The sequence below is a fragment of the Phacochoerus africanus genome, chromosome 15 (genome assembly GCF_016906955.1).
Source record: "Phacochoerus africanus isolate WHEZ1 chromosome 15, ROS_Pafr_v1, whole genome shotgun sequence".
Taxonomy (NCBI): Eukaryota; Metazoa; Chordata; class Mammalia; order Artiodactyla; family Suidae; genus Phacochoerus; species Phacochoerus africanus.
Window position 1 is genome coordinate 55,415,984 of NC_062558.1, and position 13,287 is coordinate 55,429,270.

General features: G+C 45.3%; 1 protein-coding gene across 1 annotated transcript in view; it reads right to left on the reverse strand.

The window, feature by feature from the left end:
- The window catches only part of ACTN2 (actinin alpha 2), a 71,039-nt gene that overhangs the window by 31,838 nt on the left and 25,914 nt on the right, over positions 1–13,287 (reverse strand). The window contains exons 2-7 of the mRNA XM_047760020.1: positions 12,779–12,893; positions 11,789–11,908; positions 10,943–11,029; positions 5,975–6,062; positions 4,105–4,183; positions 798–879 (exon numbers count right to left, since the gene is read on the reverse strand). Of these exons, the coding sequence (XP_047615976.1) occupies positions 798–879; positions 4,105–4,183; positions 5,975–6,062; positions 10,943–11,029; positions 11,789–11,908; positions 12,779–12,893 (571 nt within the window). The remainder of the gene's footprint in view (positions 1–797; positions 880–4,104; positions 4,184–5,974; positions 6,063–10,942; positions 11,030–11,788; positions 11,909–12,778; positions 12,894–13,287) is intronic.

Sequence of the window (13,287 nt, forward strand, 5' to 3'; positions counted from 1 at the left end):
ATGCAAAATCCTGAGAGGTTCTTTCCTATCGAACCAAATTAAATTGAACTTGAGCTTATTAAAAATGAAATGTGAACATTTGAGAGGCACATTCTAGATGCCGATTCTATAACTTCCAGTTGGGAGGATGGATTTTTTTTTTTTTCTCCTTGTGGAGTCTTAGGCACCTCATAAGATTGGTTTAATTTCTCTCTAGGTGGGAAAAAGAAAAAGAAAAAAGATGAGAAAAAAAAGGAAAGAAAAAAAGAAAAAGAAAAAAGCCCTTGGAGTTCCCATTGTGGCTCATTGGGTTAAGAACCCAACACAATGTCCATGAGGTTGCAGGTTCAATCCATGGCCTCCCTCAGTGGATTAATGATCCGGTGTTGCTGCCAAGCTTTGGTGTAGGTCACAGATGTGGTTCAGGACTGGCGTTGCTATGGCTGTGGTGCAGGCCCCAGCTGCACCTCCAACTTGACCCCTAGCCTGGGAAGTTCCATATGCTGCAGGTGGACTAGTTAAAAAAAAAAAAAAAAAAAAAGGTTTTCATTGAAAATCACAAACCAAAGCATTCCAACTCTTTGCCAAATCCTTTCACTATAGTTTTGCTGGCCTTGGTTTGAACAGGATTCTAAAAAGTAATTCTGAACAAGCTACACATGAAATTCTCTAACATTCATGAGGCCAATGACAGAAACTTCTTAGGAATTCTAAGTGCTTCAGAGGTAACTTGGCTATAAAGTTTACAAATCCCCACATGTGGCTATAACACCAGTAGCCCACAGATTTTTTCTGTAACTCGGTAATTTTCATCTCACCTTCAGCATCCAACATTTTGGGAATATCCAGGTGCTTCTCTGCAATTTCCATGGCCAGGTTGATATTACCTATTGGGTCATCCTGCATGAAAAATAGCAAAACCAGTTTTTTAAAATAGTTCTGAATAGGACTTAACGAGTATTTTTTTATTTACCTCATTTTGGGGAGGAACTTTTCTCATTCACACAAAACCATAACGGTTTAGAGTTTTCTTCTTATCTTTCCCCAAACACCTCAAACATTTAGAGAAACATCAGAAATGACAGGAAAAGCACCAAATTCATGCACACTCCAATTCATAAAATGTGAGCAAGAGGTTTGAGAGAACAGACACCACAGACAGGAGGAAAGTTGACAGATATTTTCTCATGGAGAGGAAAGAACAGCCGGGATACCTCAGAGCTTATTTGGAACTCTTCATGACAAAATTTAAATGATTCCAAAAGGAAACATGAAACATACATTTCCCCAGATCTGGAAGGTGATCACAGGGAATATTTGGCACAACACCCTTGTTTTAAATATAAGAAAGCATGCTGCTTTTAGCATGTTTAGGTTAAACTTTTAGATCCCCAAAAAAGTGTTACAAGATGGCTACAAAGAGCAAAAGTTAGGTTTCTAGGATGTTACAGACTAGAAGAAATGACAGAAGCTTAACATTGTAAATGAAAATTGGGAAGAAATTTTTGTTCTTATGATTGCATTTATCTTCCACAATAAAATTGGTTAAATATATATGCAACATAACCAAATAAATTTAACCAGTGGTATATAACTGAAATACTGAAAAACTAAAAGATGTCTTTAACATTTTTTTCCTCCCATCCACTAAAGAGACTTAAGTATTGTGCATCTGAAATAGGATGGGTGTTAATGTAAGGTAGAAAAATCAAAATGAAAAGTAGTATTAGTCTGAAGACCACCAGAGTGAATTTTAATATCAAAGCCACTTAAACATTTCAGAAACTGCTTTGCAATGAGCACAAGTATTTTAATACAGTGAAACATTTAACACATGCAGGCTTCAAAAATATTCAGTGCTCAATGAAGAAACCAAAGCAAGCCTCCTGGCCTCTCAGAGCACACAGTCATTTCAGGCAAAACATTTTTCCAACTCCGTGTTCTTTTAACAAAGCCTATCATCACTGCATTAAAAGCAGCCATATCCCAGAGCGAGTCTTACCGGCATATTTTACGCAAATGTTTACAAAGCCCAATAGCTGAGCAAAGGTTTCTTTCGTTTTCTTCTTAATACGAAAGAAAAATTTCAGCATGAAAACAGAGTAATGATTCTGAGACTCTGGGAAAGCTACCTCATTTAGACTGTAAGGTAAAGAGATAAAATGTGGCAACTAAGTATTTTCGGTTTGTTTTTGTTTTCTGCTTTTTATGGCCATACCTGCAGCATATGGAAGTTCTCAGGCTAGGGGTCGAATCAGAGCTACAGCTGCCAGCCTACACCACAGCCACAGCAACACTGGATCCTTAACCCACTGAGCCAAACCAGGGATTAAACCTGCATCCTCATGGATACTAGTCGGATTCATTTCTGCTACGCCACAACGGGAACTCCTGCAACTAAGTATTTTCCTGGCTCAGCTACTGGGCAGATTGCAGAATTCACTTTATTCATCTGTATAACTGGGAAAATAACAGTACCTACTTTCTAGATGCTTTATATTATACAGTTTACTATGCATTATAAAGATGTGGTGACTGTGCATGTATAATATACATGTTAGATATTAACAATTTATTAATATTTACATCTATGTATATAAAACATTAATATATGTAATATCCATGTTTATGCAATACCTAATAAATATATATAACATACTTATTTATTAACAGTGCCTAATCTAAAGCTATAGAAGTATTAACCGCTATCTTTAATTTTTATCATTTCTTCACCCATCATAGGTGGCCAATTACCAAAGGTCTACTGACTTTTTGTAATAACAGCTGACCATTATAAACAGCTAATGAAATCAGGTCTACCTAGTACAATCTCCTCATTCTGCAAATGAGATAAAGGGCAATTGAAAAAAATTTCCACTATCTCTATGTCTGAAACATTTCAAAATAACTCAGGGATAAGCTCTCTGCTTGGGGAAGTTGAGAAACGCTGGCATCCCCATTCTCTCAACCTACTCCTCTTTACACTCTGAGAACATTTTTCATGTGCTGCCCTGTAGTCGTAGAGACAGGCCTCGGAAGGGTGGTGAGCACGTGACAACTGCAGAGGTGGCCAAAGCCAGGACATTTCCAGCCACCCCCAGTGCCACAGGGTGAGGGCAGCATGCAGCAGGACTGACTCCATACCAAACACAGCGACACAAGGTGCGTGGCCAGCAAAGCACACCAGCAACCAGAGGACGTGCGCCCAACCCCCACTGGCAAGAATGGCCACGGGGCAGGCAGTGCTTTCCGCTTTATGTCTGTACTCAGTATTATTTCTAGGGCAGGTGGACTGTCCAACACAAAATTTAGAAGGGGCAAGGATTTCTTTTTTCCATCAGCGATTACATGTGTCGACTGCTCTTTTTTCTGGCCACAACCATGGCATGTGGAAGTTCCCAGGGCCAGGGATGGCACCCGTGCCACAGCAGTGACACCACCAGATCCTTAACCCACTATGCCATCAGGGAACTCTTCAACTGCTTTTAAAGATAGAAGTTGAAGACTCTTTGAAACTTAAGCACAATAAAGCTTAAGCCTAAAGGGAGAAGGAAATTTTCCTAAGTTAGAAAAAATGAAGTTTCCTAAATTGAATATTCTGAAAAGAGGAAAAAAAAATCCCCCAAACTTCTTTTCTGAGGGTGCAACTAATGTATCAATAGCAAGATAGTTAGGAAGCAAATGTCCCTTGGGTTTTAACTCAACTCTGAGTAAATACGTCAGCAACTAAATCCTTCAGAAGAGGTAAAAGGAATTTTTTAAGGTTTGGGGTATTTGAACTTTTTGTGTCCCCCCTCCAAACCAGATACTTCACTTTTCATATTTACAACCTGGGAATGTAAAAAAGCTCTAAAGAAACCTATATAAAGCTTTCGAGGTCAATCAAGCCAAATCGACATATCTTCCTTTGGGTCACAAGCTGACTTAGCTTTGAGCCTCATCCTGCCCTCATTACAACAGATGGGTGTTCCCCGGTCTCCTCCCTGTCTCCCTGATGCCAGGCCAGCTTCCAGGGGGGCAGGCTGGTGGCAGCCTGGGTGTTGGTGTGAGCTCAGGGCCCATGCGCTGACTTTCAGGACGACATGCTTGGGGGGCAGGAGGCACGCATGCCACGCCGGCAGTGACCTTGTTGAGCTTTGAGTAGTCAATGAGGTCGGGCCGGTGTCTGTGGATGAGCGCACAGAGTCCAAGGCCATCTTTCCAGCTGCACCGGGTCCCAGGCAGAAAAACAGGAACACGGGTTAAAAGAGAGGAGGAAGCGGCAGCAAGGGACTGCCCTTGGTCAGACAGCGAGGGGATGGCCTGACATCTGAGACTCCCTGCCTCAGGTCCGTCCCTCCCCACCCCACCCAGTGCCACTGTGGCCCCTTCCCCAACACTCATCTACCTCGCAGGGTCCACCAAGGGCCGCTGCCCCCTTCCTAGCCTCCTTTCCATCTGAAGCTTTGGGCCCAGCCTTGCCTGGGATACCTGCCGCATCCTGACCCATCAGCTCTGTGCTGGGAGGACCCAGGTGATTGGAGGAGGGAGCCCCCCCCCACCCCCGCCACTGCCCCTCCTCCCTCAGGCCCTGCAGGCCCAGCTTCCCTGCTCCCTCGCCTCCAAATATGCAATCTGGATGTCATCCCACAGTCTGCCTGACAGACAGGAGGACGTCCACCCTGAAATGCCCATTTTCCTCCAAGGGTCCACCCCCAAGTACAATTAAAAAGCCACTCTTGGCTCCCAACTCATCTGACTTTCTTCTTAAGATTCTTTGTGGGGTTGTTGTGGTTGTTTTAAGAAGCAAAGACATACAGCACCTGAGGGACTCAGCAGGGGGACCTGGCTTTCCCATCTGCTTCAGAGACATCAGCAATGACCGTACCCAGCCCACCCCCCACCCCCTCCACCCCCCCCCCCACCCTGCCCAGGGGCCAATGCCCCCAGTGATGAGCAGCGGGTTAGGAACCAGGAGGGGGGGTTCTGTGCCTCAGAGGCTGGAGGAAGAAGGAAACCCCAGGAGCTACACGGCTAATGTGTTCGGACCCATCTTGGGCCAGAGGAAGCAAAGCAAGAAGGTGAGTGGGAGGCAAGCCTGGGCTCCTGAGGTCCACCTGGCAGGTCTCTTCCAGCTCCTCTCACCTCCCTACACCCAGGGCCTGGCTCAGTGCTCAATCCTGTTTACCCACTAGACAACCCCTCCCCCCAATCTGGGCTGTGCTCATCTGTACCCTTCATTTCTCTGATCACCTGAGGGGGCTGGGGACCCATTTATAGTCTTGGGTAACACACCACACAAAACAAAAACACCTGACAAAAGATCCTCAAGAAGAAAAAGACTGAAACAAGTGACAAAATTATGCACTCTGAGTTTCCTTCATCCAGTTCCCTACAGTTTTTTTTCTTTTCTTTTCTTTTCTTTTTAGGGCTGCACCTGCAGCATTTGGAAGTTCCCAGGCCAGAGGTCAAATCAGAGCTGCAGCTGCTGGCCTACACCACAGCCACAGCCAAGCCAGATCCAAGCCGCACCTGCAACCTACACCATAGCTCATGGCAATGCCAGATCCCTAACCCACTGAGTGAGGCCAGGGATCAAACCCACAGCCTCCTGGACACTATGAGAACTCCAGTTCTTAACCCACTGAGCCACAATGGGAACTCCCTGTATAATTTTTCAAACATGATTTTCCCTCCTTCTCTCCAATCACAGTGTAAGATGACTGATGAGCACCTTTCGGGCACTACAGGGCAGGGGGCGTGGGGGCATCAAGGTGGAGCTCCAACATGGGAACATGCAGACCCTGCCTGTCACTGAGAGGCCATCCCTGCGCGACACTCACTTACAATCAGTGCCAACCTCCCAAACCTTAATCCAACCTTCCCCTGGAGGAGACGCTAAGCATCATTCTGGGGCCTTAGCTCTGCTTCGCACAGGCAGGAGGAGGAAACCTGTTCTCCCCCCGGACCCAGATTCTGGAGGGAGGAGAAGGCCCCCAGGGCCCTGGCTGCTCACCTGGTGTGGAAGTTCTGAATGTTCACATTTCTATAAGGAGCCGTTTTCCTTTGACACCAAAGCAGCAGACCTTCTTTGGCAGAGGTTTCTGTAATGACAGCCCAGAATGAGGGTCCACGGGGGAGTCCTTAGCACATCGTCACTCACCCAACCTCGAGTCATCTGCTCAACAGACCTCCTGGGGGGCTAACCCCTCTTCTTGAGACCTCGCAAGTCTCTGCCCCCAGGGACTGGCCTTTGGCGCCACTTGAAGGGACTTTAAAAAGACCCATGCGGGAGCAACGGCAAGTTATGACATAATGACTAGAAAACCAGATTTCAGGGTTACTGGCAACTTACCTTTCTGGTGAAAAAATTTTTAAACGTGTATAATTTATGACTTCGTTAACCCATGATTCATCATCTCATTCATAATTGATATTCTTAGGTTAAATAGAATTTCCTCCCCAAAGCTTGTGCTGGCAAATTCCAAGTTTGGTCCCTGGGGTTCTGACCAAGTTAACAAAACCAACTCCTGCCCCTACCCCCTGTGACAGCCAGGAAGACATGCTGCTCAGATGTTCTGCTGCTGGGAGCACGGGACAGAACTGAGTTCCCAGCTGCCACACTCTGAATCCGCCCTTGCAGACCCCAGAAGCCACACTTCTTCAGGGCAACTCCAGCCTGAGTGAGATGGGCCCCAGGGCTGGGCCAGCCCTGCCCCTTGTGGGACCTCTTCAAAGAGCAGTGGGGTGGGGGTGGGAGGGACGCCTCATCAGCCTGCCTGCATGGCAGAAGAGATTCCTCTTCCCCAAGCCCCTCCCTCCCCTTCTCCAGCTCGGGGGTCAGCTGGACACTGTGGCCAGCTCCTGGCCTTCTGCTCCCGAGCCTTTTCCCCAACAAACCTCCTGAATTTTTGCTCTGGACTGAATGTTTGTGGCCCCCTCAAATTCATGGGTTGAAACCCTAACTCCCTATATGATAGTATTTGGAGATGGAGCTTTGGGGAGGTAACTAGGGTTAAATGAGGTCATGATCATGGGGCCCTCGTGATGGGATTTGTGCCCTCATGACGAGACACAGCAGACACTGCTTGCTCAGTCTCTCCTCTCTCCCTATCTGTCTCTCTCTCCCCCCTACTACCCTTCTCTGCCCTCTAAGGACACAGACCAAAGGTGGCCATCTACAAGCTGAGAGCCCTCACCAGACACTAACTACATTGGCATCCTGATCTTGGACTTCCAGTCTCCAGAACTGTAAGAAGATACATTTCTATTGTTGAAGCCCCCCAGTTTATGGTATTGTGAATGGTGACCTGAGCTGACTGGGACAACTTCTAACACCACCTTGGCACTTGCTTCTTAGGGGATCCAAAGTTTCATACACCCTAACATTTCCTCAAAGTCACTTACATAACCTGGGATTCTGATTGATAGCCCCTGGAGTTCCCGTTGTGGTTCAGTGGACATGAATTTGACTAGCATCCATGAGGATGCAGGTTCAATCTCTGGCCTCGCTCAGAGGGTTAAGGATCCAAGCACTGCTGTGAGCTGTGGTGTAGGTTGAAGAGGCGGCCCAGATCCTGAGTTGCTGTGGCTGTGGTGTAGGCCGGCAGCTGTAGCTCCAATTGGGCCCCTAGCCTGGGAACCTCCATATGCTGCATGTGCAGTCTTAAAAAGACAAAAAAAAAAAAATTAGAAAGCCCCTGTAAACATGTGGACTCCTAACCAAAATAGGGCCGTGGCCTTCCATCTCAGTAAGAAATTAAAGTGGGTTTTTTCAAGTCAAAATAAGTGTCCTGTAATTGTTTATCTAAATTGGTCCATTTCTTTGACCCATAAGCCAGATGAAATAAACACAATCCCCACATTCCATATGTGATGAGAATAATTTAAATGATTCCTGATCATGTCTCTTACCTAGCACATTCCTATTAAGGAGAAAGATGGCAAGTTCTAAGATGTTACTAAAATATTAACTGGTATAGATATTGCAATATGCAACTCCATACCTACTTGTTCTGCTTTACACAGAACTGCCTGCCTTTGGGGTTCTGGCCAATGTAATGTACATCAGGGGGAAATAACCCAAACTTTATAAAGTTTAAAGGAAACTTAATTTAGAAAAGTAAACAGAGGTAAAGTAGATCAATACAATCTTATAACTGCCACTCAAGTTTCCATTTATAAGTCATTGAGTTTCACCTAATTTCTGTCTGAATGTTTCTGCACACAGACTATGAATGTCGAACAAAGTCTTTCCCTTACTGAATTGGCTACTCTTTAACAAAGCTGACTCTCTCACCCCAAGTCCATTTTGAGGCATTTGGGGAAAGGTTAACAAGCTTGTGCCAATTAGCTACACAAGTGCGGTACACCCTACGTGGTACACCCTACCCTTGACGGTTCGGGGTTAAATCTGAAAAGTCTACACACAAAGCCCAGATGGTGGGTATAAAAAGTACATTATAAACAGATAGCATCAGAGTTCCCGTTGCGGCTCAGCGGTTAACGAATCCAACTAGGAACCATGAGGTTGCAGGTTCGATCCCTGGCCTTGCTCAGTGGGTTAAGGATCTGGTATTGCTGTGGCTCTGGGGTAGGTCAGCGGCTACAGCTCTGATTCGACCCCTAGCCTGGGAACCTCCATATGCCTTGGGAAGTGACCTTAGAAAAGGCAAAAAGACAAAAAAATTAAAAAAAAAAATAGATAGCATCATCCGTTATTCCGCCATGAAAAACCATAGGACACACGGAGAAAGTCCAGCTCCTCGGGCATCTCTGCACTGCTCTCATGAATAGAGATGTCAACCTCTCATTTTCCTTCTTCTTTTTCTTTTTTTTTTTATTATTCTGAAAGTTCCCAGGACAGGGATCAAACCCATGCCACAGCCATGACCAGAGCTAGAGCAGTAACAACACTGGGTCCTTAACCTGCTGTGCCACAAGGAAACTCCTCATGTCTTCTTAGAAGAGGCTCATCCTGCTCTTAAAGGAGACTGAACTCCTCAAATAATTCAGTTTAATAACAATGTATTTTCTCCATAATTATACATCATTTAAAAATTAAGACAAATTTCCTGTGGACTTATAGAAATTAAGTGATATCATAAAGAAATGATTCCATGGAAGTGAAACAAAAATATAAGTTAGCAATCTAACCTCATCTACTGCGTAGAACCCAGAGATTTAAACACATTGCCAATAGAATCACAGTTTTGGGGTTTTTTGTTTTGTTTTTTGTTTTTTGGCTTTTTAGGGCCACACCAGTGGCATATGGAAGTTCCCAGACTAGGGGTCAAGTCAGAGCTATAGCTGCCAGCCATAGAAAGGCCAGATCTGAGCCACATCCATGACTTGGGCCACAGCTCATGGCAATGTTGGATTCTTAACCCACTGAAAGAGGCCAGGGATTGAACCCACGACCTCATAGATACTAGTCGCATTCTTAACCTACTGAGCCACAATGGGAACTCTGAAATCACACTTTTAAATGTTTAATTTCTCAGTCTTTTGAAAAGCAGGTTAGTGTATCTTTCTATCATGATGTTTTATAAAGTACTACAATTCGTTTATCTTACTTGGGGCCATTAATATTAATTGGGTAGAATCTCTAACGGATAATACTGTTTATAGCTACTTTTTTTTTTGCTTTTTAGGGCCACACCCACTGCATATGGAAGTTCCCGGGCTAGGGGGTCAAATCAGAGCTACAGCTGCCAGCCTATACCACAGCCACAGCAGTGCAGGATCCAAGTGATTTTAGTCACTAATCAACAGCATCAAAACCTCCTGTCTGTACTGAATGACATGAGGCCTACTTCTTAAAGACTTTCTGACCCACTTAGATTATTCCCTTCTAGCACCAAAGCCCCACTTATATAAAATCACTTCTAGAGACCACTGACCGAGGGTACCCATCCTGGGCAGAAGTGTCAACCACATTCCCAGCACGTACCATTCAGGTGCCTGGTTACTTCTCAGGTGACCAAGTTAGAGGAAGTTGACCAGTTGGACAAGTCAGACGGCCCCTGAATCTGTTCTACGCCTATACAATTTATTATTCGAGTACTAAATAGGCAAAGTTTTATTTTTTTAATTTTAAGAGTGTCAATTTGACACTTTTTTTTGGGGGGGGAGGGGTCTTTTTGTCTCTTTAGGGCCACACTCGCAGCATACGGAGGTTCCCAGGCTAGGGGTGGAATCAGAGCTGTAGCCACTGGCCTACGCCACAGCCATAGCAATGGCAGATCCGAGCTGCGTCTGTGACCTACACCACAGCTCACAGCAACACCGGATCCTTAACCAACTGAGCGAGGCCAGGAATCGAACCCACGTCCTCATGGATGCTAGTTGGGCTAATTAACCATTGAGCCAAGACAGGAACTCCAATTTGACACTTTTCGACAGTGCTGAATTCATAAAAAATTTTCTGGAGTGCGGTGGACATAAAGAACTAAAGATTTTCGTCTTCAGCAGCAGTGCCAAGGATTAGAATTATATTACAGTGATGGAACAGTTGCTGGGCCAAAAGATAGGATGACAACAGAGATTTTGTTTAAAAAAAGAGAGAGAGAGGGAGGGAGGGAGAGAAGAGGTGGTGGGGGGAGAAGAAAAAGAACTAACACATGAACAAACATAGGCTTCGATTGATTACTTTTTGCACTTTGAAAAAAAAAAGACTTTTAAGCTGTGAAGTCTAAAGAACTATTATAGTATAAGAAGCAATAAAGAAGCTCAAAAAATGCTCATTTTAAAAAGGGACTTCTGTTCTGAACATGTGCTCATCTTTTCCAAAATGATTCCACCCCCAAGAATGAAACAGAATTGCTGGGGTCCTTTTTCACACAAATAGAAAACCCGTGAAAACCCAACTCACATACCTTTCAATCATGTAAATGTTCAATTTGACAAAACCCTTTATCAGCTCAATTTACTCAAATTACTCTCTGGATCTTAACGCAATCAGGTTTTTAACCACATCTTTTACCTTCGACTGAAATGTCTTGAATAGCAAAGCGCAGGATAATGGTCCAGATCATGCCCAGCGTCATTTTCACGTTGCCATCAACAATCTCTTTAGGTAAAAAACAACAACAATAACAAATGAGGGTAAAGACAACACACTCAGTATAAACCTTTCCTGGAAGTTGCAAGTTCGCCACAAGTTCTGACTTCAGAGCTTCAGAAAAATAAATACACATATGGAAAGACCAGTTTCTGTTTTTTTAAAGTGTTGTGGTGGGTCTAGTTATATCTGCAGTATTCATAACCAAACATCTCCAGTGTAAATGAATTCTGAGTTGATAACAGCACAAATCTTGCATATGCAAAGTTACTGAAAACAACCCAGGGCCTCCAAGGTTTAAAGACCAGATGAGCTAACGGTCTAAAAAATCAGACATAGAGAACAAATGAGGGAATGCAGGCTGTCTTTACCTCGACCCTTCTTCCTGGGCACCCCAGGTGGCAGTTCTCAGGCTCAGGTGGACAAAGGAGAGGCAGGGTAGTGTCAGCTCCCGCCTGATTCCCAGGCCTCCCAACCTCACACACAGCACGGGAGACCCCTCCAGACAGTGAGTTCCTACTGAGAGTCACTGGGACTTGCAAGTTCTTTCTCGCTCGGATAATAGGTTTCAAGGACACCACATCCTATTTGCCTCGGATCTTTACAAAGGCTCCTAGAACGTGGGCTCCTGTTCTTGGTACCCAGAGCCTGGCGGAAAGGCTGACACAGGAGATTGGGGGTGGGGGTGGGGAAGGAAGCATCCAGCTGCCAGCCCCCTGGCCCACGGAGAGGTGGGGACATTCCCTTCCCACCTCCTGCCTCCGTTACCTTCAGCCCCGATGGACACCAGTTTCACGCCTTTGCTGGCTATGTAGTCCAAGGCTTTGTTGACGTTAGCGATTTTGTGGAATCGCATTTTCCCTCGGTCGGGTTTGGGCAACCTTTCCCCTGTCGGATAAAGAGAGAACCATGCAGACACAGAGAAAGCGGTCCCTTGGATGCAGAGTCAAGATGCCAAAACTCAGAGTCTATGCTCTCCTTCACCGGAAATTGGTATCTGACTGTCCCTTATATGCCCTCTCTGTAAATCAAAACATTTTCAAGATCAAAGGGACCAGAGGTGCTTTTCAGATCTGCCCAGAGAGTCTGATTTGACCTATAAGCCAAAGTACAAACCAGTAAGAGAGGAAGCTGGCTGGTGCCTGTGCAGCACTCAGAGCTGTAGTCTGGCTGTGACAGGGAGCCAAGTTCAAATCACAGAAGGGGCTGTCAGGGCTCATCTCAGACACCGAATCAGGATGGTACTGGATCAGGGCAGGCCTGCATCATCCTTCCCATTCACACCTCATCAAGGCTGACCCATTCTCTGGCCCAAATTCCAAACCAGCCAGCTGAAATTCAGGGCCAAGTATAACCCCTCAGGGACTTGAACTCCTGTGTTCAAAGCTAAGCCAACAGGGACACTGACTCCTGGAGTGAAAGATAATTTCTGGAATACACGCTAGCTGGACCCAGTGGAAAGGGCATCATGGTGGGTGGTCACAGAAATGTCATTTGCTCTTCTCTTAGTCTGTTTTGAGGTGGGCGGCAGAAACATTATTTTAATAAATCAGTTTGAAACAGAATTCACCACTTTTTTATAACAGAAAAATCACTCCAGGCAGATTGTTCTTTGGAAAGGTTTTTCTTTGCCAGTAAGGCTATGTTCTTGCCCAGCAAGGTTCAAAGGGAGCTGCTTCTTTTTTTAAACAGATGTGTATCTACTGCTCACACATAGAAGGATGCATAAGGTTGGTACAACACCTACACAAGACTCACCTGAGATGACTTCCAAAAGCAGCATGAGCTTAAGGCCATTTCGGAAGTCTTCCTCAATGTTCTCGATCTGAGTGCCAGCTTTCCTGAGGTGGGAGTTACACCAGGCGGTGAAGGTCTGCAACAAGAAGCCAACACTGCTGAGCGTGGCCCCACCAGCCCACGGGCCCCTCCACACGCACCACACCCAACATCTTACACGTTCTGGGGAGGCTGGGAGGCAGCGGCTTCTCTGACCTCCTGGAGAAAGCAGGTGGAACTGGGTGCAAAGAGTGACTGGGGGCCCAAAGGTAAGGCTGCAGTAAAATTTCCTCTTTATTTTTGCCTGGGCCTCTGGCATGTGGAAGCTCTCAGGGCAGGAATCAACCCTACACCGCAACAGTGACAAATGCTTGATCCTTAACTAGCTGAGCCACTGGAGAACTCTCAATTTTTCCTCTTTGGACACCAAAAAATCATTTGAAAAGGCACCATGTTTGGGATTAACGTATATACCCTACTATATATATATA